The 25063-nt window shown below is 39.9% G+C and overlaps 1 protein-coding gene across 1 annotated transcript in view; it reads right to left on the reverse strand.

Moving 5' to 3' along the window:
- TMX3 (thioredoxin related transmembrane protein 3) overlaps nucleotides 1-24804 on the reverse strand; it is a gene marked incomplete at both ends in the record, with an annotated part of 41710 nt that extends 16906 nt beyond the window's left edge. The window contains 9 exons of the mRNA XM_079717938.1: nucleotides 676-742; nucleotides 3258-3335; nucleotides 4025-4124; nucleotides 6256-6336; nucleotides 7892-7937; nucleotides 15534-15657; nucleotides 16859-16898; nucleotides 23490-23544; nucleotides 24759-24804. Of these exons, the coding sequence (XP_079574064.1) occupies nucleotides 676-742; nucleotides 3258-3335; nucleotides 4025-4124; nucleotides 6256-6336; nucleotides 7892-7937; nucleotides 15534-15657; nucleotides 16859-16898; nucleotides 23490-23544; nucleotides 24759-24804 (637 nt within the window). The remainder of the gene's footprint in view (nucleotides 1-675; nucleotides 743-3257; nucleotides 3336-4024; nucleotides 4125-6255; nucleotides 6337-7891; nucleotides 7938-15533; nucleotides 15658-16858; nucleotides 16899-23489; nucleotides 23545-24758) is intronic.
- Between the last annotated feature and the right edge of the window lie 259 nt (nucleotides 24805-25063).

The following is a 25063-nucleotide window of genomic DNA, read 5'->3' on the forward strand; positions in this document are numbered from 1 at the left end:
AATAAACATGTAGTCAGGGACGTATAATGAAGCACATAGCGATGAAATGCCACTGGGATTTGTTAAAACGCTTCAACAAAGAAAAACAATTGTTGAAGCAAACGTGGTAAGATCTTAGTAACTGTCTCACCTGGGTGACAGGTATGTAGAGTCTTATTATTTTAGCATTCTCTTTACTATAATGTGTGTTTGATATAATAAAAATATTTTTAAAATAGACCAAGTATTTGCTTCAACAAAGAAATGCTAATAGCAAGTGGGTGGTTACTTCGGTCAGGGAGGGAGAGAAGAGGCTACAGAAGAACACCCCAGGGCTTCACCACTACTGAAGATGGTTTACTTCTTTCACATCTGTGTGTGTCTCAAATGTTAGACCTTTTTAAAATTAATTTTGAATATTTTAAAGTAATGTATAGAAATTGCCTAGGGCTCATTTCTAAAAAAAGGCAAATGATCTGACAAAAAGAGAAATTTACTGTAGCCAAACTCAGAATGAAAGAATGCTGAGTGGAAAAACTAAAGTTGAAGGGTAAGAAAAACCTAGCAGTCATTCAACTAACAGGAAATGTAAGCAGTAGCTGCATTTACTAAATCTTTCATCAACACCTCAGCCCTATAATAGATACAACATTGTAATTATAAAGTGTTTACATGAGTTAAAACTTTGGAACCTACCATCATAAACAAAGTAAGTTTCATCTTTGAAAACAAGCACAGCAGGCATCTCTTTCAGGGTCACATACTGCGAAAATCAGAAAAAAAATTTCAGTTGGTAGCAGAGTTCAGAAGCATTCAAAGTTGCCGGGGGGAGAAAAACCACAATGACAACCACAAAAAAGTTACCAACAGTTAAAAAGAACACAGTCAATCCCTAGCTCATCCAAGGACTGGGCTTGATACCTCTTTATACACCCCCTGGCACGGTGCCCTGTTTGCCTCGGTGAAACCATGAAATATTCTAGAGTTGTTAACAGACTCAAAGATATCACAGGAAGTGAAGGCCAGGAGGCACTCTGAAATGGCAGAAGAGCAGGGGCTAAGGTAGCAATCAGCACAGGTAGGTTCACAGCACTCCCAGGCTGTGAAACAACGAGTCCATCACTTCATCTGGGGAGTCGGCTTCCCGTGAATCCAGGACTCAGAGCACCCACCTCACTGGGGAGTTAGGAGAGTGAGATCTGCTAACACACGTTGAGAGGTGAGAGCAGGCTTAAACGATAAACTGCTTTATGAATGGGAATTTACAATGGCCATTAATAATAAGGAATCCATTCAGTGGGTACCTGCTTCTTATACCTGTGTTGTACTTATTTCAAAATAATAAAATTACAGTAGAGAAATCAGTATCAGAGCAGAAAAGATATAATTTAGGTAAGCCACACAGAATTACTACATGAGTGTGGTAATACCGAGCACAACAACAAATAAATCAGTAGATAACTAATCAAGTAAAAATAATAATAAAATTAAAATAAGGACAGCTATCCTGGAAAGATTAAAAAGGGAGGAAGGTATGTCACAGGTGATCTAGAATGATCTGGTTACATTACAGCACCATGAAAATAACTATTGTAAGGGCAGTGGTAAAGCTCTCAGGTGAGGCTCTACCATCCAGCATGCCTCTATTCACCCATGGTTGGCAACTCATCCACACAGGTACCCTGGGAGTATTTCACAGCATTCAGCATCTCTCCCTTTCAAGGGTATCCCTGAGTGAGCCAGTCTCTGAAATCACACCAGTGAGTCACTTGTCCCCATTACTCCTCTGAAATTGTTTCTCTTAAAACCACCAACAACCTCTATGGGGACAAACACCATGGTTCTTTCCTCTCCTCACCTTGGTTGCTTCACAGCATCTTGCACAATTGGCCACTCCTTTCTTAAACACTTTTAATCTTGGCTTCCCATTCACCTTGTTTTCCTACTTTACTGGCAATTTCTTCTCATTGTCCTTTGCTGTTAGGACCTGGACCCTCTTATCTCCCCCAAGATTTGCATCCCATGTCTAAGAAGTTTATTTCATTTATGCAGCCGTGACTTATCTCCAAACCCTTATCTGATGCTTGTACTTGGATGCCTAATACATCAACTTAAATTAAAATAAACCTTCAGGGGCTTCCCTGGTGGTGCAGTGGTTGAGAGTCCGCCTGCCGATGCAGGGGACACGGGTTCGTGCCCCGGTCCGGGAAGATCCCACATGCTGCGGAGCGGCTGGGCCCGTGAGCCATGGCCGCTGAGCCTGTGGATCCGGAGACTGTGCTCCGCAACGGGAGAGGCCGCAACAGTGAGAGGCCCGTGTCCCACAAAAATAAATAAATAAATAAACCTTCAAAACTCCATCACTCCTCCCATACTCCAACTTGTTCCTTCCCCAGTATCCCCCAGCTCATAAATACCACCACCATCTAACCAGCTGTTCAGGCCAAAACCTAAGAGTCATCCTTGATGCACCTCTTTTCCTCTAGAACAAGCTCAAAAAATTCGATCTCCAAATACAATTCTTTCACTTCTTCCTAATTCTCTTACCAACGTTCAAGCCTAAATCCTAGATTACTTCAAGAGTTCAACTGAGCTTCCTGATCTAGTCTCATCCTGATCCAATTGTTTCTGCACTTAGCACAGAGTAATGTCCTTAAAATGAACTTGAGACCGAGTCCTCACATGCATGGCCATGACCTAGAAGGCCTCCACTGGCCTCTGCCCACCTCCCATCTCCTTTCTCACTGCAGTTCAGCCACCCTGGCTACGGCTCTGTTACTCCACTATGCCAGGCAGGTTCTCATCTTGGCCATCTATAACATCTGTTCCTTGCTTCTGGTTTACTATGGCCACAGATCTGTGCGTGGCTCCTTCACATCCTGTAAGTCTCAGTTCAGATGTATTTTCTCCTCAGACAGACATTTCTTGATCAATCAGTCGAGAGTAGCCATCCCACCTCTAAACGTCCTTACTCTCACACTGCTCCTTTATTATTTTTTAGAGCAGTTATGATATCCTGTTTATAGCTTTGTTTACCGAGGACCACTATCTCAGTCTGAGGACCCAAGAGAAGGCTCTTATCTACAATACTAAAACTTAGTCCACTTCCCCCACCCATGAGAACGTAAACTCCATCCTATCAGGGTCCTGATGATTTTGCTTGCCATCAATAATCCAGGACTTAAAACTGTGCATGGCACACAATTAAAGGACAACAAACAGTTGCTGAATATATATAGTAATTAATACACTACTTAAAATCCAACTTTAAATATTACCTCAGGGACGACTTCTTCTGAGGCAGAAAAAAAGTATGTATATACAATTAATTCTGAAGCAGCATCAATGTATTTCTCCTGTGAAGATATAAACAGAAAAAAGGTGACTTTTAAATATTAATCAAGATCAAAATTCATTCCTCATTAAACATTCAGAGCAAGTAGTATCACTGCTAAGTAGTATCATCACAATTAGCTACCTTAAGTCTTTTCATGTGAAAAGACTAAATATAAGAAAATGAAATAAACTGTTTCTAAGGCAAAAGACCATTGTAACTAAGTGCTTTTATATGCCTTCAAATAAAGTTCATTAAATATAACAAGCTCAATTCATATTTATTAATTTAATTTGATGATTATAGGAAGAGATGTGTGTGTCTGACATGCAAACACAAACATACATACATACAATAATCTTAAGACAATGAGCTTTCACTTTTAAAAAGTTTACACTCAAACTGCATGTTGCAGTTTCAAAGACTCAAAATGCTAAAAAGCAATACAAAATCTAAATAAGCAGGTCAATAGAAGAAATATACTAACACAGGCAACACCCACCCACTTTTTACTCAATTCTGTTTCATAAAGGCAAATACTATAGAGGGTATATGACAAAGTGTTTTTATTATAAAAATACTTAGATTCAACTAAAGTATTTCTAATAAGAGTGAAATAAGTCCTGAGTTTTTGGTGAAGCCCTCGTTATACAGAAAATTAAATTACAATATATCTGTGCTTGGGGATTAAAGAATAAAATCATTTGATACCTTCAGAGGTGACTCTCCACCTACATAAACAAAAAATACACGATGCCTCTTCTGCACATGTTCAAACATTTGCTGACTTGGAAGTGGCCGAATTAGAGCCCTGTTTGAAAATAAAACAAAACAAAAAAACTTGCACTTGAACTAAAGATAGTACATAATTTACTCCTATTTATATGTCATCCTATCATATCTAAAGTTACAAAGCTTTAATATTGTATGAATTGCATTTTAAGTATATCACTCAATCTATATAAATCTAATAAACTATGGCCCATGACCACTATTATACCCATATAATAAAAATACAGTACCTACAATTTAATCTACCAGTTTAAAAAATAAGCTTTAAATACATCCCTTTAGAGAGTATCATCTTAACAAATGTTTTGATAGGCAAATATGGAACTATAATCCATTTAGAATCCTCAGCTAAAAACAAAACAATCCGCATGAGAATTATTTTTTTTCTCCCTTTCGGAAGATCATTCACACAAACACACTGTGAAATACTATCCCAGGAGTTTATAATATTATGTTTAGAATATTTATGTCTTACTCTGACCATTTAAATGTTAGTTTTAAAACACACTATAAAGGTTAAAATCTAAAATGTTTCCTAAGTATGTTATTCTTCTCAGGAAAAATAAAATGGAAAATGGTAGTCATAATAGCATATAAGAATCTCATGAAGAGAAAACAAAACTACAAAAAGTTTTATTATACAGTCATTTTCAAAGCCAAATAGACTGAGAAATGAATTATACCAAAGATTATTATAAAACATATCATTTATGAAATACTACTAAAAGCTAAGAGGCAGTCTTTTTTTAGTGTGGTCTATATTATTAGATTTTTACTCCATCACATTTGCAAAACAGCACAAAATGTATTCTGCAAAGGCAAACATTTTCAAAACACACAATTCTTTAAATGCATTGCATCACTATACTCTAGCCTCTATTTTAATACTTTAGTAATTAAGTAAGTGATGCAACTCCAGAACTGACTCTTGAAATTTCCTTTGCAGTAGAGTCACTCCCAGTTACATCAAAACGCCATCTTAAGCTTAAACTAAAACTCATTAAAAATTGCCAAAGCATAAAGACTAATTTAAACTATAGGGGAATAAAATAATCCTACTGGCAACCCCCTCATGTAATATAAAGTTATCTCAAAATTTATTTATTCACAAAACAAATAAAGAAAATGAAATATGCAATCAATGAGAAAATACAGTGAAAATTATACTTTACTAAAGCTTTGCAAACTTTAATATATAAAGACCATTCCTAATTCTGTGCCTTTTCTCAAATAATTTAAGCTAGATAGTATCATGCCACCCAACAAATCCATTCCAATATTTTAACTTATCTTAAAATTATTTAAAGTTATCAATATAATATACCCTGTCAAACTCATAAGCAACCATACTTTCAAAGTCAAAGTAGGTTAACCTATTTTGATAAATGTTCTCTTCCAGAAGTTACACATAATCACATTAAATAATTATATGCACCAACTTTCTTTATACACCAGCAAGATGTAGAGTAAAAAAAAAAAAAAAAAAAATCACCACATTCAAACCAAAAGGAAACACAGAAGAATTTCTGTTTCCTTAGCAATTAAACTTCAGAGATCTGTAACTCAAAAAGATCTCTGGGTTCTAATTATATTACCTTCTAAGCAAAATGTGCAATAATACCTCACAGTTGGCATAAAGCACCATGTAAAAGATGAGGGAAGGTATTTTAGCTGCATCTAAAAAGCACTTTCTGGTATTAAAGGCTAGGGATTAAAGCCCAAATTTATTTAGAATGTAATACTGTGGGGTTTCTCTTAAAACTGAAATTAGATAACAAGAAAAATAAATGAATGTAAACCAGGCAGTACAAAGGCAAAATTATAATAAAAACAATTAAGATTCACAAAGTTGTTAGAAGTAATCAAGTTTTGAAAATGTATTAAAAATCCATTGGGGAAAATATTCTTCTATACACAAAGTGAATTTAAATGTGAGGCTAACAAGTACATAAGATCACGGACCCTTTTATTCCTCTAGAGGAGCTCTTTGCATATGCTACGCAACCCTAGCTTTCCTTTATGAATAAATAGACAAATTTTATTTAGGCTAAACACCTAAAAATATGTATGTTCAATATTGTCTACTCAAATACATTTAACTTGCAAGTACTAATATTATATAGTAAAGGCCCTTCATAATACGAACTTACCCAGACACTCTGTGAGCAAACTCTATTATATCGTCTTTAGTTCGTGGTCCTCTATAATTATACGCCAGGTCCCCTTTTAATCTTAAAAAAAGAAAATAGGGTAAAAGTTTAGATTATTTCAACTATTTTCACATTTAATGATAATCACTCTCTATTTTAACACAAATTACAGCATATAAAATAGTAAATGCAGTGGAGTTTTAGAAGTAGCATAATCATGTAAAAAACAGCCAATAACTGGCTTCAGGGAACCAACAACCAAAATGCAAAGAAAAAGGCTGTATTTTATTAAAATTACATGAAAATATTTTACTCTGTATTTGATAATTGCATTGTGTCTATGCCTTCTGATAAATGAAAAATATATACATTCACAGTCAAGAACTCATCAAAGTTTAATTCTCACTATCTTCTCTATTAAAAAGTAAGTGAAAGGACAGGGAATTAAAAGTATTTTGGTAAAGGTAAAACCAGTTTTAAGCAATACAACATCAGAGTAACATGACAGATGCTCCAAGATTAAAGAGTAAAACAATGCATAAAAATACCTCTTCTAGAAAATTAGATATTTTTCCAAAAGCCTGCCAATGAATTGTGTCCAACTAACTGAAATTTTAAAGAAAATTGTGAAAGCACAGTAGAACATCTATAATTAAACAGAAAGAATAGAAAAGATAATTTACTCAACACAAGAAAGTCAAAGAGGCTTACAAACTTTTTTTTTTTAAAGGTTCTGCCCTGGAAGTATTTTGTGTATGTGCGTGTGTCTTTTTAATTTTATTTTATATTATTTATTTTTTTGGCCACGCCGTGTGGCCTGTGGGACCTTAGTTCCCTGACCAGGGACTGAACCTGTGCCCTCAGCAGTGAAAGCAAAGAGTCCCAACCACTGGACTGCCAGGGAATTCCCTTAGCAAACATTTTTAAACAGTGGGGGAAGGAAGGGAGGCCAACACAAAATCCAAGAAATACAAAAATTAAAATTAGTCAAATTTTAAAATCTGAGATTTTAAAATACTAAAATAACTTACTTTATAATAAAAATAAATTTCAAAATAATTCCTTAACTCTCCACATTATTGAAATAAGGATGAGATCAAGATTAAACTCATGAGAAAATTCAACAACATTATGATTATAAAACACAAGTCCTTTAGAATTATCACAGTATTTCTTCTACCGTATATGCTCTTAGATGTGATCAACATCTACAGATGAGAATTAACATCCATCAATTTGATTCTCTTTTCTTTCATCTCTAATGAAATAAGTCTATTTCAATCATAGAAAAGTAAAATTTGTTAGGAGACAGGATTCACAAGTTAAACAGAATATACCCTTGAGCTCCTCAGGGGTAGAGCTTTCCTAATTTACAACTGTATACCTTGTCCTTCTCAGCACCTGTCACAGTAAACTCAAAACACATTTGGTGAATTAGCCATAAACCACACATTAACTTAAGTGCAAAGAAAAGCACGGATGAAGTCCCTCTCCCTGGATCACACACTGCACCTAGAAAGAACTGCGGAACCCAAATCTTCAGTCCTCCAAGGAAGCTACTAGAAATTAATGTAATAAAATGTAAGTAGAGTGAACTAATAAAAATACACATATAAACATACAACACTCAACTTACAGCTTAATTGTTGGATAACCTCGAACTCCAAACTCTGAAGCAATGCCTTGATAAGAAAAAGAATAAATAATTCTAAATTTTTTTAAATGAGAAACTAGGTAATAAATGAGCCTTTTACTTAAAAAAAATATATTTATACAAACCCATATAGATATGCTGTTTTCGATTCTTATAAAAGAATATAAATACATACAAAAAAGAAAAAACATGACATTCTCATACAAAATAATTACTTAATAATCCAACTTATGACCTGCACAAAAATACTATAATAAAATTTAAAAAATGCCAAAAGAGTAAATTTTTATCTCTAAAGTACTTACTTTAAAAGATATTCTTGTTTTAAAAAAATAATATATATATACACACACACATATATAAATAAAGTCTCACTCCTCATTTGACTTCATTTCCAGTACAAATATTTCTTCAAAAAAGGCCCGTCTCTTACTTTAGTGTTTTCTGAGTCTTAAAAGAACTGCTTTGTATTTTAATGTTAAAAGCATAAATCATAATTGCAAAATTAATTTAATATATGATCTAAAAGCAACTTTATCTACTTGTTTTAAAAGTTTCTGCTTCTGTAATAACCTAGAGTAATTCCAGTTATTTCAAAGATTATTCTGAAATCGCACGTTAATTAAAATGAGACACAGTCACTACAGTGGCATCTTTTTGAGGGAAAGGAGAAATAGTAATGAAAACAAGCAAACAATAGAGAATTAGGGCTTTAAGAGGTATAGTAATCACTATGGGAAATTAATACTATACTACTTTACAGATTCAAGGCAATTAGGACAGGAAAGAAGAAATAAAATATTCTCAGTTAGTAGACAAAATACAATATACTTATACTAATCCTAGTATATGCAAAGTATACTGTATTTACTCACATGATCTCTCCTTTTGTTAATTTTCTTTTATTTCCAGAATATATTCTTATGATAGCTGGATATAAGAAAACTACCTCTATTTGTGAGTTCTGATTTACTCATCACTTTAGTAATCATTAATTTTGGTTTCTCATCACTCCCCATCAATACACAATAATAAAGACAAAGTGAATTTGTGGCAAATAATATCGAAAATCTCTCCTCCTTTCCTTGTCAACTCTAGAGCTTCTCCCTTAAACGCATGGAGAGAGGTGACCAGAAGGTTCCAGACAGTGATCAACAATGGTTTTTATTAGAGGCAACACAAACAACAGAGGTAACAAAAATAGGAACTTGGTATATATATATATGAAGATACAGGCTCTGCCTCTGAATAATCATGTGAACTTAGACCAATTACATAATTTATTTGTGCCTATCTCTAATTTAGGACTTATTCTGTCAAGTATATATATATATATATATAATATATATATATATTACATATATATATACACACACACACACACATACATTTTATTGAAGTATAGTTGATTTACAATATTAGTTTCAGGTGTACAGCATAGTGACAATATTTTTATAGATTATACTTCATCTACAGTTATTATAGCTGTATTTCCCTGTGCTGTACAATATATCCTTGGTGCTTATTTATTTTATATATACTAGTTGGTAGCTCTTAATCCCACATTCTTATCTTGCCCCTCCTTGCTTCCCTCTCCCTACTGGTATCCACTAGTTTGTTTTCTATTATCTGTGAGTCCATTTCAGTGCTGTTATACACATTCATTTTATTTTTCAGATTCCACAAATAAGTGATAACATAAAGTATTTATCTTTCTCTGTCTGACTTATTTCACTAAGCATAATACTTTTTAGGTCCATCCACATTGTTACAAATGGCAGTTTCATTCTTTTTTTTATGGCTGAGTAATATTCCATTGTATATATATACCACATATTCTTAAGCCAATCGTCTGTTGGCCCTTGGGTTGTTTCCATGTCTTGGGTATTATAAATAGTGCTGCTGTGAACACTGGAGTGCATGCATTTTTTCAAATTAGAGTTTTCATTTTTTCCAGATATATACCCAGGAGTGGGATTGCTGGATCATATGGTAGCTCTACTTTTAGTTTTTTAAGGAACCTCCATACTGTTTTCCATAGTGGCTGCATCAATTTAATTCCCACCAACAGTATACAACTGTTTTCTCCACATCCTCGCCAACATTTGTTATTTGTAGACTTTTTGATGATGGCGATTCTGAGAAGTAAGAGGTGATATCCCACTGTAGTTTTGATTTGCATTTCTCTAATAATTAGCGACGTTAAGCATATTTTCATGTGCCTGTTAGCCATCTGTATGTCCCCTTTGGAGAAATGTCTGTTTAGGTCTTCTGCCCATTTTTTAATCAGGTTTTTTTTTTATATTGAGTTGTATAAGCTGTTTATATATTTTGGTATTAAACCCTTATTGGTTACATCATTTGCAAGTATTTTCAGGTCAAGCATATTCTAATTGAATACTGCTGTTATTGAGATTGCCCTCTTCCAAGAAAAAACACAGATTATGTGTGTAATGTATGTTCTTAATGCTCCCCATCCCAAATTAAGAAGACAGGTAAATATAAGCCATTATTACTTTCAACTAAACCTCATTAAAAACTGCCAAAATATAAAGACTAATAAAATTGACTGGAGGGGGCGGTGTAGCCCAGTAGCAATTGCTTACATAATTTACTGTAAAATTTAATTGTACACAAATAAAATTTAAAAAGTGAAATATGCAATCAATGAGAAAATACAGTGGTGGTATTTTATAGCTGACGTCATGGTTCTCATGATAGGCTTCAGAGAGAAAATCCCAGCTCCACACATCACCCCATCACTTAATTTCCTTGACCTCAGTTTTCTTACCTATAAGATGGAGATGATACCACCCACCCTTTAGCCCTTTGGTTCTTTGAACATTACTTTCATCTCTGACAGAATTTCAACTGACAATGACTGCTAAAACTTCAAAGGTAGGTTTTCCTAAATGTAAATGATTGTATAATTAAAGAGGCACACAGAAAGGCATGAGTTACAGGCACATAATGACCCAGGTTAGGGTTCCAACGTCTCCATTTATTGTCCATGCAGCTCAGTGTAAGCTCCTTCACTTTGGATTCTGTTTCCACTTCTGGGGATACCACTCATCTTGTAGGGCTATGGGTGGCATTTAAAACAAGGAAGTGTGGAAAAGAATCTAACAGAGAGTTCGGCACATAAAGATGCTCAAATGCTGAGTCCATTTTCTTCTATTCTTGGTCCTGACCTCACTGTTAAGTAATTATCTGTTGACACACTAATGTGCAAAAAATATTAATAAGAATTAGCATGTGTAGATATCTTATAACTGGCATTAATATGCCTTCAACTACCCCTCAAAACAATTTTGTGAGGTGGGGTGACAGATGCTAATGTTATCTTTCAGATAAGCTAATACTTCGGAAGACTTGTTAACTTGTTAGAAAGCAAGCATTGATTAGGCAGCAGGGCCGATACTGAAACTCAAGTCTGAGTTTAAATCTCTTGTTCTTTATCTTTTCCTATCAAAGAACAATGGTTTATATAGAAACCTGAGATCGATTCCATTACAAACTGAAGAATCCATGTGCAACGTGAGTAACTTCCCCTGAAATTTTGTAATTTTAAATGTTCAGAAAATAAGGTCAAGCATAAAGCTCCCTATTTCATTTGTTTTCTCCTTGAAATGATAACAACTTGATGGTGAAGATAGGCCTGATTTTGAATCATGGTGATCTTGGATTCTGGGCCTAATTCTGTTGCTAACTTTGATGTCTGAAATTAGTAAAGTCAGTTCACTGCTAATTACCTTCTGTTATTTCATCTACACAATGAAAGGAGGGAAAAAGTGAGGAGTTGAACTCAACCTGAAATCCTTTTCAGCTCAAAAATACTATTTTTCTTAGTGTTTACTGAGTGTCACTATGTGTCTAAAATGGGAAGGGAATAAAATAATGCAGAGGTTCTCAACTGGGGGTGATTTTGCCCTCAATGTCTGGAGACATTTCTGGTTGCCACAACTTAGGGGGTGGGGAGAGAAGGGAGCTACTGACATCTAGTGGGTAGAGGCCAAGAATGTTGCTAAATATCCTACAATGCATAGGAAAACTCTTCTCCCCCCCAAAAACTAAGAATTATCTGGCCCAAAATGTCAACAGTACCAAGTTTGAGCAACCCTAAAATATAATCACTGACTAAAAGGGCTTATAATCTAGAAAGGTAAGACTGATCTGCAAATATATCTGACATCTAAGAATCAGAATAAGAATGTTATTGGCCAAATGCCCTTGAAAGTTTATACATGAAAGGGGGGTAAAATATGATCTTTCCTATAAAATGATGTCACACTTAGGTTGAGGAATAAATGGAATTTCAGTGTTTTCATAATAGAAATCAGTACATGACTACAGGTAACATCATAACATTTTAACCGGTGAATGAGAAACAATTTTTGTGCTCTTTTTTTTTTCCTTTCGGTACGCGGGCCTCTCACTGTTGTGGCCTCTCCCGTTGCAGAGCACAGGCTCCGGGCGCGCAGGCTCAGTGGCCATGGCTCACGGGCCCAGCCGCTCCACGGCATGTGGGATCTTCCCGGATCGGGGCACGAACCCGTGTCCCCTGCATCGGCAGGCAGACTCTCAACCACTGCGCCACCAGGGAAGCCCTTTGTGCTCATTTTTGAAGGAATATGTAGAAAAAGAGAGGCTAAAATAATATGAGAATTTACACTGAACATTATACAACTTTTTAATGTTATTTGATATATTATTAATTAAAACCATGCATCAAGAAATTTTTGATACACACAGGGCAGGGTAAATCATGAAAGTTCAAATCTCTCCTGTTCAAAACTTCTATACACAGAGACTTGTTGGACTGAGTGTGATGGCATTTATTTCAATCACTGCAATTACATGATTGGGAAATAAGCTACCATCAAACAGTCTAAGAGATTTTCTACACTTGATCACTGAATAATCCTATCCCACCCTAAACTGAGATCCTATAAATAACTATCCATCAAAATAATACTTCACTCTGTGATTCTCTAACTTGAGTGTGCAGCAGAATCACCTGAAGTCCATGTTAAAAATACAGATTCTTATGACTCAATCTGATTTTCATTTGGTAGGGTTGGTGTGGGCCTTTGAATTCTGAATTTATACTGAGCACCCCAGGAAATCCTAATACAGCCAGCCTGCAGAATAAATGCTGGGAAACACCGATGCTATAACCGTCTGAAAAGCAATCTATGGGGATGGAAGAAACATGTACAAAACAACCAATCATTTAGTGCTCTATAGTTAGATGCAGAATACTGCCAACAGCTAGCCTGAAAAAAGAAATTCAATTTCTTCACCTATTTGATTCCAAGTTCTACTAAAATGCCTGTATTTGAGCTGCCTTGAAATATTTAAGAAAACTTTAAGAATTATATGCCAAAAATCTATTTGTAATCTCTAGACGGTAGTTTTTGAATACTTAACTACTGTTTTTTAGGAAGATGATATTTCTTTTCTCCATAGCACATAAAACATCTTCTTGATTCTAAAACAGAATGAAAAATTCATCCATCACTGACATCAAACATTAAACACCAGACAATTTATTTATGTGTATTAGTTATCCTTTGACTGACTGAAATAAATGAATGACTGTATGGACGAATGTATGTGTATGCATGTCTAATCAACATATATGCCTAGACACAAGAATTTACTTTCACAACAGTTGAAAGGAATAATTTCTTAAACACTGTAAAGCTTATTTCAAGAAATACCAACTCAAGAATATTATCTTATCTCTCTCTAAGATAACTTCCTGCCATCGATCTCATCCCCTCTCAAAGTCGCAGCAAGTCACTTGTGTGACTCAGTAATTCCAGTTCTAACATCTCACCTGCACTCTAGTTCCCCATATTCCCAAACATCAATAAAGCAAAATACCACAAATTCAAAACAGCTGCTAACATGAAAACACACACAAAATTAAATGTATTATTCTTTTCCATTTAACCAGTGGTAATGTAGTTCAATGTGAATTGTGCTAGGAATCTTACACTATTTTCAATTGTTTTTCTTTATACCATCCGTGATTTAACCCTTGCAAATGTCTATAAGAATTACTGTTTCCTCTTTACTGCCCTGCCAACCACCCAAGTCTGCCCTCCCAGCACCCTATACCAAGATGCATACAAAGTCCACTTAGATGATCTGTTTGTCTCTAACTGTTCTTCTTTTCATCTGTTCTTCTTTTCAAAAACATTTTTATCAAATCATATGCCTTCTCAAAAATGTCTATTACCTCTCAATTGACAACTGATAAAATCCAAAACACTTTGTCCCACCTGAGAGGCTCTTAAAATCTGGTATTATCCCTTAGCACCTTGTAAGTACTAGCCATTGTGCTAGAGGTTTTGAATAAGAAATATTAATACAGTCCTCACAACCTTGAGAATTATCACTCTCTCATTTACAGACAAGGAAACTAAAATTAAGGGAGGTTAAGCACTTCCCCAAAGCCACAAAAGTAAGAGATGATAGACTTGGGCTTAAAACATACGTCTGTCTTCTTCCAAACTTATATCCAGAGTACAATGCTGATTTCCTAAAATGAAATATGCATTTTGCATTTCATACTTCCACTTTCTTCATTAATTAAAGGAAAAGGGAACCTACATTTATTGCATACTACGAAGGACTGTACATGTGCTACCTCACTCTAATCTCAAAACAACCAATAAAAAATTCATTATAATTAAATATTTACCCGTGTGGAAATCAAAGTTTAGAGACGTTAAGAAACTTACCCTGTGCTACAGGGCAAAAGTAGTAGGCAGAGCCGTATTTGACCTACTTTCTGAAGCCTTGCTCTTTCCAAATCTGTGTGATGCCTCATACTTCTCTAAACTTAATTTTGCCTTTTCCCAAATCCTTTAAGACAGGTGTTGGTAAACTTTATCTGTACAGGGTCTGAAAATAAATATTTTAGGCTTCGTGGGGCCTATAGTCTCTGCTGTAACTACTTGAATCTGCCTCTGGGACATGAAAACAGCCATCAATAAGGGTAAACAAAGGAGAGTGACTTGTTCCAGTCAAGCTGTATGTACAAAGCAGGCGGGGGCCAGACTGTCCAGCGCTGTGGTTTGCCAGTTTCTGCTCGAAGACATTCTAGTCTCTGGTACAGACTCACTAAACTCTTTCTCAGCTCTGTGATTTGGGTTTAATATTCTCTCTAATGTGAACACTTTCCCGATCCTCACTTGTATTTATCCTAACTCAGCTTGTCCTTTGAGTTCCCGTTACTCCTCTACCATGCCATTCAGGCTACTCAGACAGCAAACTCTCACTCTTAAGCCATGTAGCAATATAAAGAGTTCAACACTCAAATTTCTGTGGCTGTCTCAGGCAACTATTATCTCAAGTGGACTCAAAATAGGAACAATGGATCATACATCTATATTGGGTATAAGATTAACAACGACTGCATATTACACATTCAATGGTTAATTCATCTAACTCATAAAATATACAGTCTGAAATCTCTAAGATAATTTTAATTTTACATGAGCCAAAAAAAATATATATATATATTTCTTCCTCTTACCTTGAATACTGCTTCATGTAATTAAAACACTTTCATTATGAGAACAGTAGAATGATAAACTGAGTAGATGCTTACTGGAATAGGAAGTAGCGTCCATCTTTCCAACTTTAACTGGAGAACCAATGTTTTTCATCTCGAGACCAACTTCATTCCAAATTGGTTCCAGTTTTTTACAATGGCCACACCATGGTGCATAAAACTTGTTTGAAAAAAAGAGAGAGAAAGCCACTAAGATACTGTGCTACTTTGGGTATCAATCTTAATTTTAAAAGAATCTTTTTGACTAAATGATTGGATAATAATCTATTTTAGACAAGAAGTCTAAATATAATTTTAAAAGTGGTTTCAAAATAAAAGAACACACATATACACAAACTAGACAGGTCATCTCCTAGGATATACCTCAACACTGATACTACTTTAAGTTTAAATGACTACTGATATCTATTCAAAGTAGATGATTTACAGTAAAGCATCTTTGCTCCCAAGTATGTCCATGTTATATATAAAATTAAACCACCAAATACACTTCATATATTATATGCACATCCCTTAAGTGTTAATGATAAAAGTTCTATTACAAAAATTCCAACACAGTAGGTGCCTCTGCTGTTCTAAGCGTAACCACTGGTGAGACGTGGGGGATCATGAGGATGACTGGTTCGGTACAGTGACAAGTCAGGCTGATGAAACGAAAACCCTAGTTCGTTCTTCAGAATCACCAGACGGCTGGGGTGGTACTGAGGTTCCTCCAGTGAAATAGTGTAACAAACTGCTTGTTGTACTTTTATGAAACAAGACTTATCTCTCTTTTAATATTACACTATGGAAATGTTCAAACACATACAAAAGGAAAACAGACAGAATTAAACCAGGGACCTTTACGCCTCATTGCCTGGCTTCAATAACTGTCAGCTCTGCCATTCTCATTCCATCTCTTTTGCTGCCACTCTACTTTTTTACTGAGCCATGTCAAAATGAATCCGAAACATCGTAAGGTTTAAATACATTCAAAGCATCAAAGTGAGGAAAGGAAGATGAAAATCTGATTTTGTTCACTACTAAGATGAAAATATGATTTTGACTGCCAAGTGATATTAATATACTCAATCTCTTGGATAATATGAAAAAAATAAGAGTGAATTCTGTAATAAAATCATACCATGATCTCCCTCAGACATAATCCACAAGTGGACCTCACTGAATTTCATCATTCCCCTGCCAGGAATCCTAAGGCTTTGAGGTTCACTTTAATATAAAAACCCAAATGGTACTACCTGAGCAAACAAACTGGGTAATATACGTTAGTACTGTCTATTACATATTGGGGTGAAGAGAATGCAAAATAACACTTAAAATGGTAGGGGCGGTTACTTAGTACAAAAAGTTTACATACTCACATCTACAAGCCAAATGTCATCTTTTCGATTTTCTTTAAATCTAAAAAACAAAAACAAGAAAACAAATCTTTGATTGTAGGTTTCCACTTTACAACTGAATAGTACAGGTAAAGACAATAAATTGATAAATATAGGAGCATAGAACAAATTCTTTCAATAAATTTTTATTTTTACTGTGAGACCTCTAGATCTTATCCATTAAATATCTTAATAAAAGTAGAGAAATGATAATTAGGAGTAAAGAGTCAAAAAAAATTTAAAGTGGGACTTTGTAGAAACACAGACAGACAAATGCTTTAGCTTGTAGCCCCGCTACTCCACTTACACCTGTGCATTACAGAGCAGGCCTGAGTGGTTAGCCTTAGAAAGGTCTGCTTGCAGGACTGGTCCCTGGGTGGCATCTGGGAACCTGAATTTCAGGAGGGTTCCCACCATTTCCTGTTAAGGGTGGTTCACTGGTCTCCCACTGTACAAACAATGTGGTTTTGTGATGAACAGCTACGGTAATGGCTAGGCAGAGGGGTGCTTGCATGGCCAACCCCCACTAAAAGTTCCTGGGCAGAGTCTCTAATAAGGTTCCTTGGTAGGTAGCATTTCACACTTGTGGTTGCAACTCCTGATGAAGAAATTAAGCACGTCCTGTGTGACTCTACTGAGAGGACTCTTGGAAACTTGTTCCTGGTTTCCCCTGGAATTCGCCCCACGTGCCCTTTCCCTTTGTTGATTTTGCTTTGTGTTCTCTCACTGTGACAAATCATGGCTCTGACTTCCAGACAGGCTCAGTCCTCTGAGTGTTCCCAGTCAATCGGTGAAGCTGGGGGTGCTTGGGGAACTCTGACACAATACTCTACAAAGAATTTTCCTAAAACACAGTTCTGATCATGTTACTCTTATCTGACATTTTCTAGGTCCCTTCCCACCACCTACAAAAAAAGGTACAAATTGCTACACTACTCTGGCTCCAACTTATCTTCCCACTCAAATATAAGCACCCAAATATATGATTATATATTTGAGTATATAATCATACTCAAATATGAGTATGATTTCCAATTAGACTATGGTACTTACCACAGCTAAACTCACCATGTTTCACTTTCTACGTTCTTTCGTATTCAAATCCTATCCAGCCAAAAGCACTGCTAACTCTGTAATGCCTTCCTAAATTCCTCAAAGCTAGAAACCATCTCTCCATATCATCTTCACCCTCTTTATGATTCTCATCAATTTCCACACGTTGTAGTTATTTACATATTATCCAACCATCGATACACTAAAGCGAGAAGGAGTGTATTTGTTTCATCTCCTAGTGCCTTGCACAGTGATCTATATTCAATTTGCACTAGATGAATGACAAAAATTCTCTGTGTGGATATTTTAATAAGATTCTTAACCCTATAGGTAAGACAAAGAGAACATATCCCCATATCATAGCTGTTAGGCCCAAAGGTGTTCACATCTACACAACTGCAACACAGTCTGCTGTGTACCATGGACAAGGACAGCGCCCTTAATCAATCCCCCAAATATTTTGGCTTGGCTCCCCTTGTGGTTTATAGTAAAAAATTATATTTTATATTCATCTCGTGGGGCTACCCAGGAAAGCATCACGGCCACCTTAAGCAAGCTGTTGAACCAGAGCCCTCTGATGGTCATTATTCTTGAGGTCTTTGTAGACAGAACCCCACGCTCTGCACCCAGCGGCCAATGTTGGAGGCTGCCGTCCCCCCGCCCTTGATGTTTAATAGCCATCCTCCTCTCCCACCAGTTTGAGTCTTTGGGAAGGAGTCGAAGGGTACAGAAGTCCCTTACAGGGCCCCACATGGAGTGGAAAGTGTCGTCATTGTAGAAGGGCACACAGTTAAAGGGAGGGGCAGACAACGTGTTCACACGTGCAGGGTTCATGAGAAGTACCGGACTGGGGAACTGCTGCCTTCAGCCCCCAGGCCGCTTGCCTGAGATGTGTAATCCAGGCCGTGGTAGTCTTGTCCCCTCCCATCTGCTGATTAAACCTGTCCTTTAACTGTTCATTAAAATGCTCAACACCCCTGTGGATTAGGGGTGATACGGAGAGTCCACTGTATGCCCCATGACTGAGCTCACTGATGTGTAGCTTGGACTGCAAATCCAGGGCTGTTACCAGATACAGTGCTCTCAGGGAACCTGGATAGGAAACAAATGTCGTCCTATAGGGCCTGACAGTGTGGCCCGAGTCAGTGGAATGTGTGGGGATGGCTAGACAAAGTGTCAACTGCGGTCAGGATCCGGGGGATACTGTGGGTGGGACGAGGTGCCTAATGTGTTCTATCTACTGAGAACGCCCTGGCCCAACGTGAAGTAACGTGTTCCTGGGTAGTTATGTTTAGCCCTGACCAGGGTCTGACAAGCGGGACAGCTTTTTCACGCTGGTTCAGTCTTCCCACAGCAGTGGCAATCTGTGCCTGCCAGCTCAACCTACAACGGTGTCTGAATTTCCAAGGGCCATCCTCTTGTGGATCCAGGAGGAGGCAGTTAGCTGCACATCTGCTTGCTCTGGGGTGGAGAACAATTCAGTTCCCATGTTCAGCGGACAAGCACGGGATGCTCATTGGTCGTTTCCCTTTGTCAGCACAGGGGGCCTTACTGGTGAGCAACCATGGAGGGAACAAAACGCTTAGTAGGGGCAGAACCGATCTTCATCCCAATGTCCCATCCTCACAGGGGGTTTGCTTTATATGCCACACAACCAATGGCCAAGCCATCTGCCAGAGCCCAGCGAGTCGGTGAACATACAGCAGGGCCTATGCGAGGGCTGGAGCAAGGAGCAGGTGGGGGAACGGCGGAACAGATCTCAGTCTTCCACACTGCATGAAGCTGCCCGTTGTGCAAAGGTCCTTCACCACGCTTGGGAAGGACAGGTCTCTCTCAGGTTGGAAGTGGGCTGCCTCGAGTTGCATCCCAGGAGGAGCCACCAGTGAACCAGGCCCATAGGTGGTGTGGTATGGGAGGTCTCTATGTCTGGGTCCCCCTTGGGCCAGAGGAGGCAGTGGCTCCTTGGGTGTCACTCCTGGGAGGTGGAGGGACACTCGGGAGACCTTTTCACTGAATTGTGAGACTCCAGCTGAGCTCCTGGAGGTGCCATTCCTAGTTCATGAGATTCCAAAGCTATGGTTCTTCAGCAACATGATTAGAACATCTGCTCGTGAGTCTACTACCACACTCGTCCACCAAGGGCCAACAGGCCAGTAACTGCCTCTCAAAAGCTACGTATCTTTCAGCCAACTTCGGGGGCTTTCCAGGTCTGTGCTGGTTTGTGATGTCATCCTTCTGCCACAGGCTCCCATCAGTGAACTGAGAGGTTGCTGAGACGTGTAACTCAAATGGCAGATGTGGACCAGTGAGACCCAGGAGAAGGGAAGCCTGGCGGCCGGCCTAAGGGCCTCTAGAGTATCCTGTTGGTTGGTGCCCAGCTCAAAGGCAGTGGCCTTTCTAGTACCTGACAGATGGGTGCCAGGTCCCTGCACGAGTTATGTGAAAACATCAGTAGCCCAATAAGCCCATCAATCCCTGAGCCTTTTTTATTTTGGGGGTCAGAAAGGGCCAAGAGTTTGGTAATGATCTCCTCTAGAATGAGATGTTGTACAGCTTCCCAGATCACCCCCCAGGAATCTCAGTTGTTACACTTTGTCGGTATTAACAGCCCAGCCATGTTGCCACCTGTGAGTCATCATGGTGTTGGGTCCTTGTTGGACAGTGACCATGTCTGGGCAATCTAGGAGCTGGTATCAATATAGTGGAAGGTCTGTGCTCCCTCTAGGAGTTTTTCCAGGTCATGGCCTACCTACTGAGAGCAGACAGGCAGGGAATTTAGATAAGCATAGGATATTAAAGGTGTGTTGAATCCATTCCAAATGAAGGAAATTGATCCTTATCAGCCCAGTGAACACACATGCTGGCACGGGACATCATTAATGCCACAGACCAAGCTCCCTCTAGTAGCATCTTCCTGATGTCAGATGCCACCATGGTACTGAGCCACCTGTCATCAATGTTGAGTCTCCAGGTACCCAAGGCCTTGTGCACAGGCCAGAAGGGGGTGGGGGGTGGGGCTCCTGAATAGAAAAAGGCTCACAGAGCACTGTGGCTTCCTTCAGCTCAGTTATTTCTTTTACTCACCAGGCAGCCAACACCGTTTTGGGGAGACAATGGCACTGAAAGCTGAATGTTGGGTAGGTTCAGTCTTCCAGTGCTGCAGGAAGATGGCCTGAAGTGCAGCAATCCCCACTGGGGCTTGGGGACCAAGGCGAGCAGGACTGCACACAGCTAACACAACTGTGCCAGTTAGCACGTTGATGAGTAGGGGCCCAAAAGCACTCAGCCAGGACCGGGCCTGGGCAAGCGTGCTGGTACTGGTCATTACAGACTCAAACCCTGAGGGCATTATGTGTACCCTCCTCCTCCTGGTAGCAGGGGTTTTAGGCATCACACTCACCTGTATACTCACCTCCAAAAGGCCCAAGACGTGCAATTCCCCTCCACCTCCCCAATCAACTCTGACCTTGGCAGCCCCCTGGGGGAGAGAGAGGCCTCAACTGAACACCCTGTCAAGGTCTGGGTAAAGGTTTTGGGACTCTCTGACTTGTCTCCAGACTCACAGGCAGGATGGTGGGTGTAATTCTGGGCTGTCATCATGCTGACCTTTGAAAAATCCCATCAGACCCCTCACAGGTTGGTACCTGGCCATGAGGTCCTTGGTAAGGAGCCTATCAATCCCCTCCTTTGAGACCCCATCACTGAGCAACCTCACTCAGAGCTTCTGGAAAGGCTCTTGCATGGGTCACCCGGCGAGGGCACCCAGTTCCCACTTACTGTCACTCTGTGCTGGTCAACCTTTGTGCTCTTCACGGTGGCTGCTTTTTCCATGTCCAGAAATTTGTCAGTTAAGGCTTCGATTGTGTCACAGCCTGACTGACCTGACTTCATGAGGAGGCTTAACTGGGTCCAGTAACAAACAGGAACAGAAAGGACAAACCTACAACTCTGAGTCTGGCTAACAGTCTCATTACCCACTGTTCCTAGCCCTCCCCACAGGCCCAGGAGACCACCAGGAGGCTTGCAGGGCCACTTCAGCCTCTGTGAAGGTGGGCCACGTGTGTTCTTCAGGTCCCGGAAACTCACTACAGATGGGCCCAAACCATTAGTTCACGTGGCACCCGGCCGAGGAAGGTTAGGGCCTTGGGCATCCGCACCTGCCTATCCCTGCTGCTTCCTCCTCCTTGAGCAAAGTCACGCTGCTGGGGCGTTCTCAAGGATCAGGTCTAGAGCGACACCCTTCCAGGCACCATGAAGTTTAACAGAATCACCTCTGTGTTAACAATGGTTTCCCTGAGAATCAAAGTGCCCATCAACAACCCACTAGGGCGTCCCAGTACCCATTAGCAAGGCTGCCGAGTGCCCCGTGGGATCTTTGGGCTTTCCTCCCTTCCAGAGCAGGACTGTGCTCAACTGAGCACCCTGCTGCTGTACCAATTCTGTCGTGTACAGGTGGTTAATTAGGACAACAAGCCAAACTGAAAGTCACAATCAAGACTTTATTCACTTACTACGACAGTGCAAGCCAAGAGGCGGAACAAACAGGTGCCAGCTCCTCAGTGTCCCATTTTTCTGGAACTGGAAGAGGCGAGGGGCAGGCGAACACAGCACAGTCGGAGAAATTCCCCTCACTGCTCAGGAGCCCTGAACCAAAGGCTCCTGCCTCTCTCAGGACCCGTGGGCAGAGGGAGGGAGGAGGGAAAGGACAGGAGTGGAAGGGTACTGAGTCCAAGTGGAGGAAAGTGCCTCAGCCACACCCCTCGATAAGGAGTTTCCCAGAGGTTTTCCTAAGAAGTGCCTTAGGTGAGACCCCCAACAAGGAGGCCTTCAAAAGAGGCAACTGGGCTAAGAATGAAGACACGCACATGAGCACGGCTGCCCTGGGGGCCTGAGTCTATGACTACAACTCCCTCCAGAGACTGCAGTGCATTGGCTGTGCCCCAAGTCTGGTGTGGGGAGGGCAGCTTCCCGCTGGAGGCCTGCCAGGAAAAGCCTTGTAATTGCCTATGGTCAGGCCTGAAAGATCAATCACACACAGGATTTTGGTCTGAAGCAGCACTCCTCACCTACTATAAGCAAGGCCCTGTGATTAATGCTGTATTACTGTGTGGTTACCAAATTCCAGCCCCCACTCAGTAGTGACTAAGGCCAAAAGACTTAACAAATGTACAGGTAAAATGGTAAGATAGAAGAGTTTGCCAATTTTTTATTCTTATAACTGTTCATAAAACTCTGGAGCACAATCCCATTTCATACATATATAGCACTTAAGGCAACTCCTGGAACAAAACTGGTGCTACATCAGCATTGGTCATTACTGTCTCTGTTATTAAAAGATTCCATTCACACTTCGTAGTACATTCGAAACTAATATAATATTGTAAATCAACTATACTTAAAAAAAAAATCTACCTCCATACAGAATTAGCAAATTATGTAGTGTAGATTAAGTGCTCAATAAAACAAGTGTTATTTTAAAAAACATTAGATTCATACAAATATTCAGATAACATCACAGTTGGAAGAAGTGAAGATACTATTTTAAAAAATATATACTCACGATTCATCTAAATCTTCTACATATCCTTTACAGAAAGCCATATCAAGTAAAAAAACTGAAAAAAATGAAAAGACAAAATGTATGCAGTATAATAAATGCTGATTTATCTTTTGGCTTATATGCTTATTCACCTATAAAATGTTTTTGGTTTTTTACAGCCTACCAAAAAACTCATCATTCATCCATCCCAGGGCACAAATGATGCAAAAGCATAAGTACTGCAGTTCACCTGTTTAATAAATATTTACGACCGTATGGTGACAGCAAGTTCTATGTAGTCTAGTAAATCTGAGACACCGAATTTCTCTTTAAATATATGTTTATTTTCATCCTATTTTTCCTTTTTATTTTTTTTTTTTGCGGTACGCGGGCCTCTCACTGCTGTGGCCTCTCCCGCTGCGGTGCTCCAGATGCGCAGGCTCAGCGGCCATGGCTCACGGGCCTAGCCGCTCCGCGGCACATGGGATCTTCCCGGACCGGGGCACGAACCCGTGTCCCCCGCATCGGCAGGCGGACTCTCAACCACTGCGCCACCAGGGAAGCCCTATTTTTCCTTTTTACTACTCCATCTTTTTGGAGTAGAGATGAAAATTGTTCTTCTATATTTCTTTTTCTCTAGTAACAATTATCTTCTCAGTATAAAGTTCAAACGCCATTCAAAATACCGTCCCCCCCGCCCCCAAACTGATAGAAACAAAATTGAGCTACGCTCCTAATACTGATTACAGAACAGTGCCTGGCACGTAGCGGGAACTAAACGGCTGCTGTGTAAGTGGACACACTGAGGTGAGAACCAGGGTACCCGATGCCGGCCGGAGGATGAGAAAGGCCAACACGCCCGCAGGTCACTTCTCACATCGCACAGCCCCCGGAGGCCCGACCAGGACCCGTCCTTGAACCTCCCTCTCTTGGCCCCCGCGTGGGTAAAGACTCTTCAGATGTGACAAGACTCAGAACCTAAAAGCAAAGCAGGTTTGGCCACCAGCTGGGAAGGCAGCATCCTTGACACCCATGGACGGAGTCAGCGCTCCTGAAACTTCCTGCCGCACCGAGAACGGAAGCAAACGGAAGGCGCGGATACCCAGCGAAGCTGCGCCGGGGAAGGACCCTAAGGCGTCCGCTCAGTCTCGGGACCCAGGACCCGGAGGGTATCTCGGCGGCCCCACAGGCGTCTCCCCACCCCGGGCCAAGACCCTGCCAGGCCCCCGCACCCGATCCCATCGGGGAAGGGTCCCCGCGCCCGTCCGCATTGCCCCGCGCGGCCTTTACCTGTGGCGCAGAGCCGCAGGGCGGCCCCGCGTCTCCGAGCTGCCATGCTCGCCGCAGAGGAGCTGCAAGAGCCGACTCTGCAGAGCGGAGAGAAAAAGACACCAGCGGCTGCCGCCTGCGCTCCCGGAAAGGGAAGCCGGTCGGCCTGGGCGTGGAAGGGAAGCGCGGCGGAGGCGGGGCAGGCCGACCTCCGCTACCGTCCCAGGACCCCTCCGACCTCCGCCTCTGAGCATGCGCGGAACTACGGCGCCTGCGTGGAACTACGGCCTGCGTGGAACTGGGACGCCTGCGCGGTCGCGTCCTCA

The sequence above is a fragment of the Hyperoodon ampullatus genome (genome assembly GCF_949752795.1).
Source record: "Hyperoodon ampullatus genome assembly, chromosome: 13".
NCBI classification, from domain to species: domain Eukaryota; kingdom Metazoa; phylum Chordata; class Mammalia; order Artiodactyla; family Ziphiidae; genus Hyperoodon; species Hyperoodon ampullatus.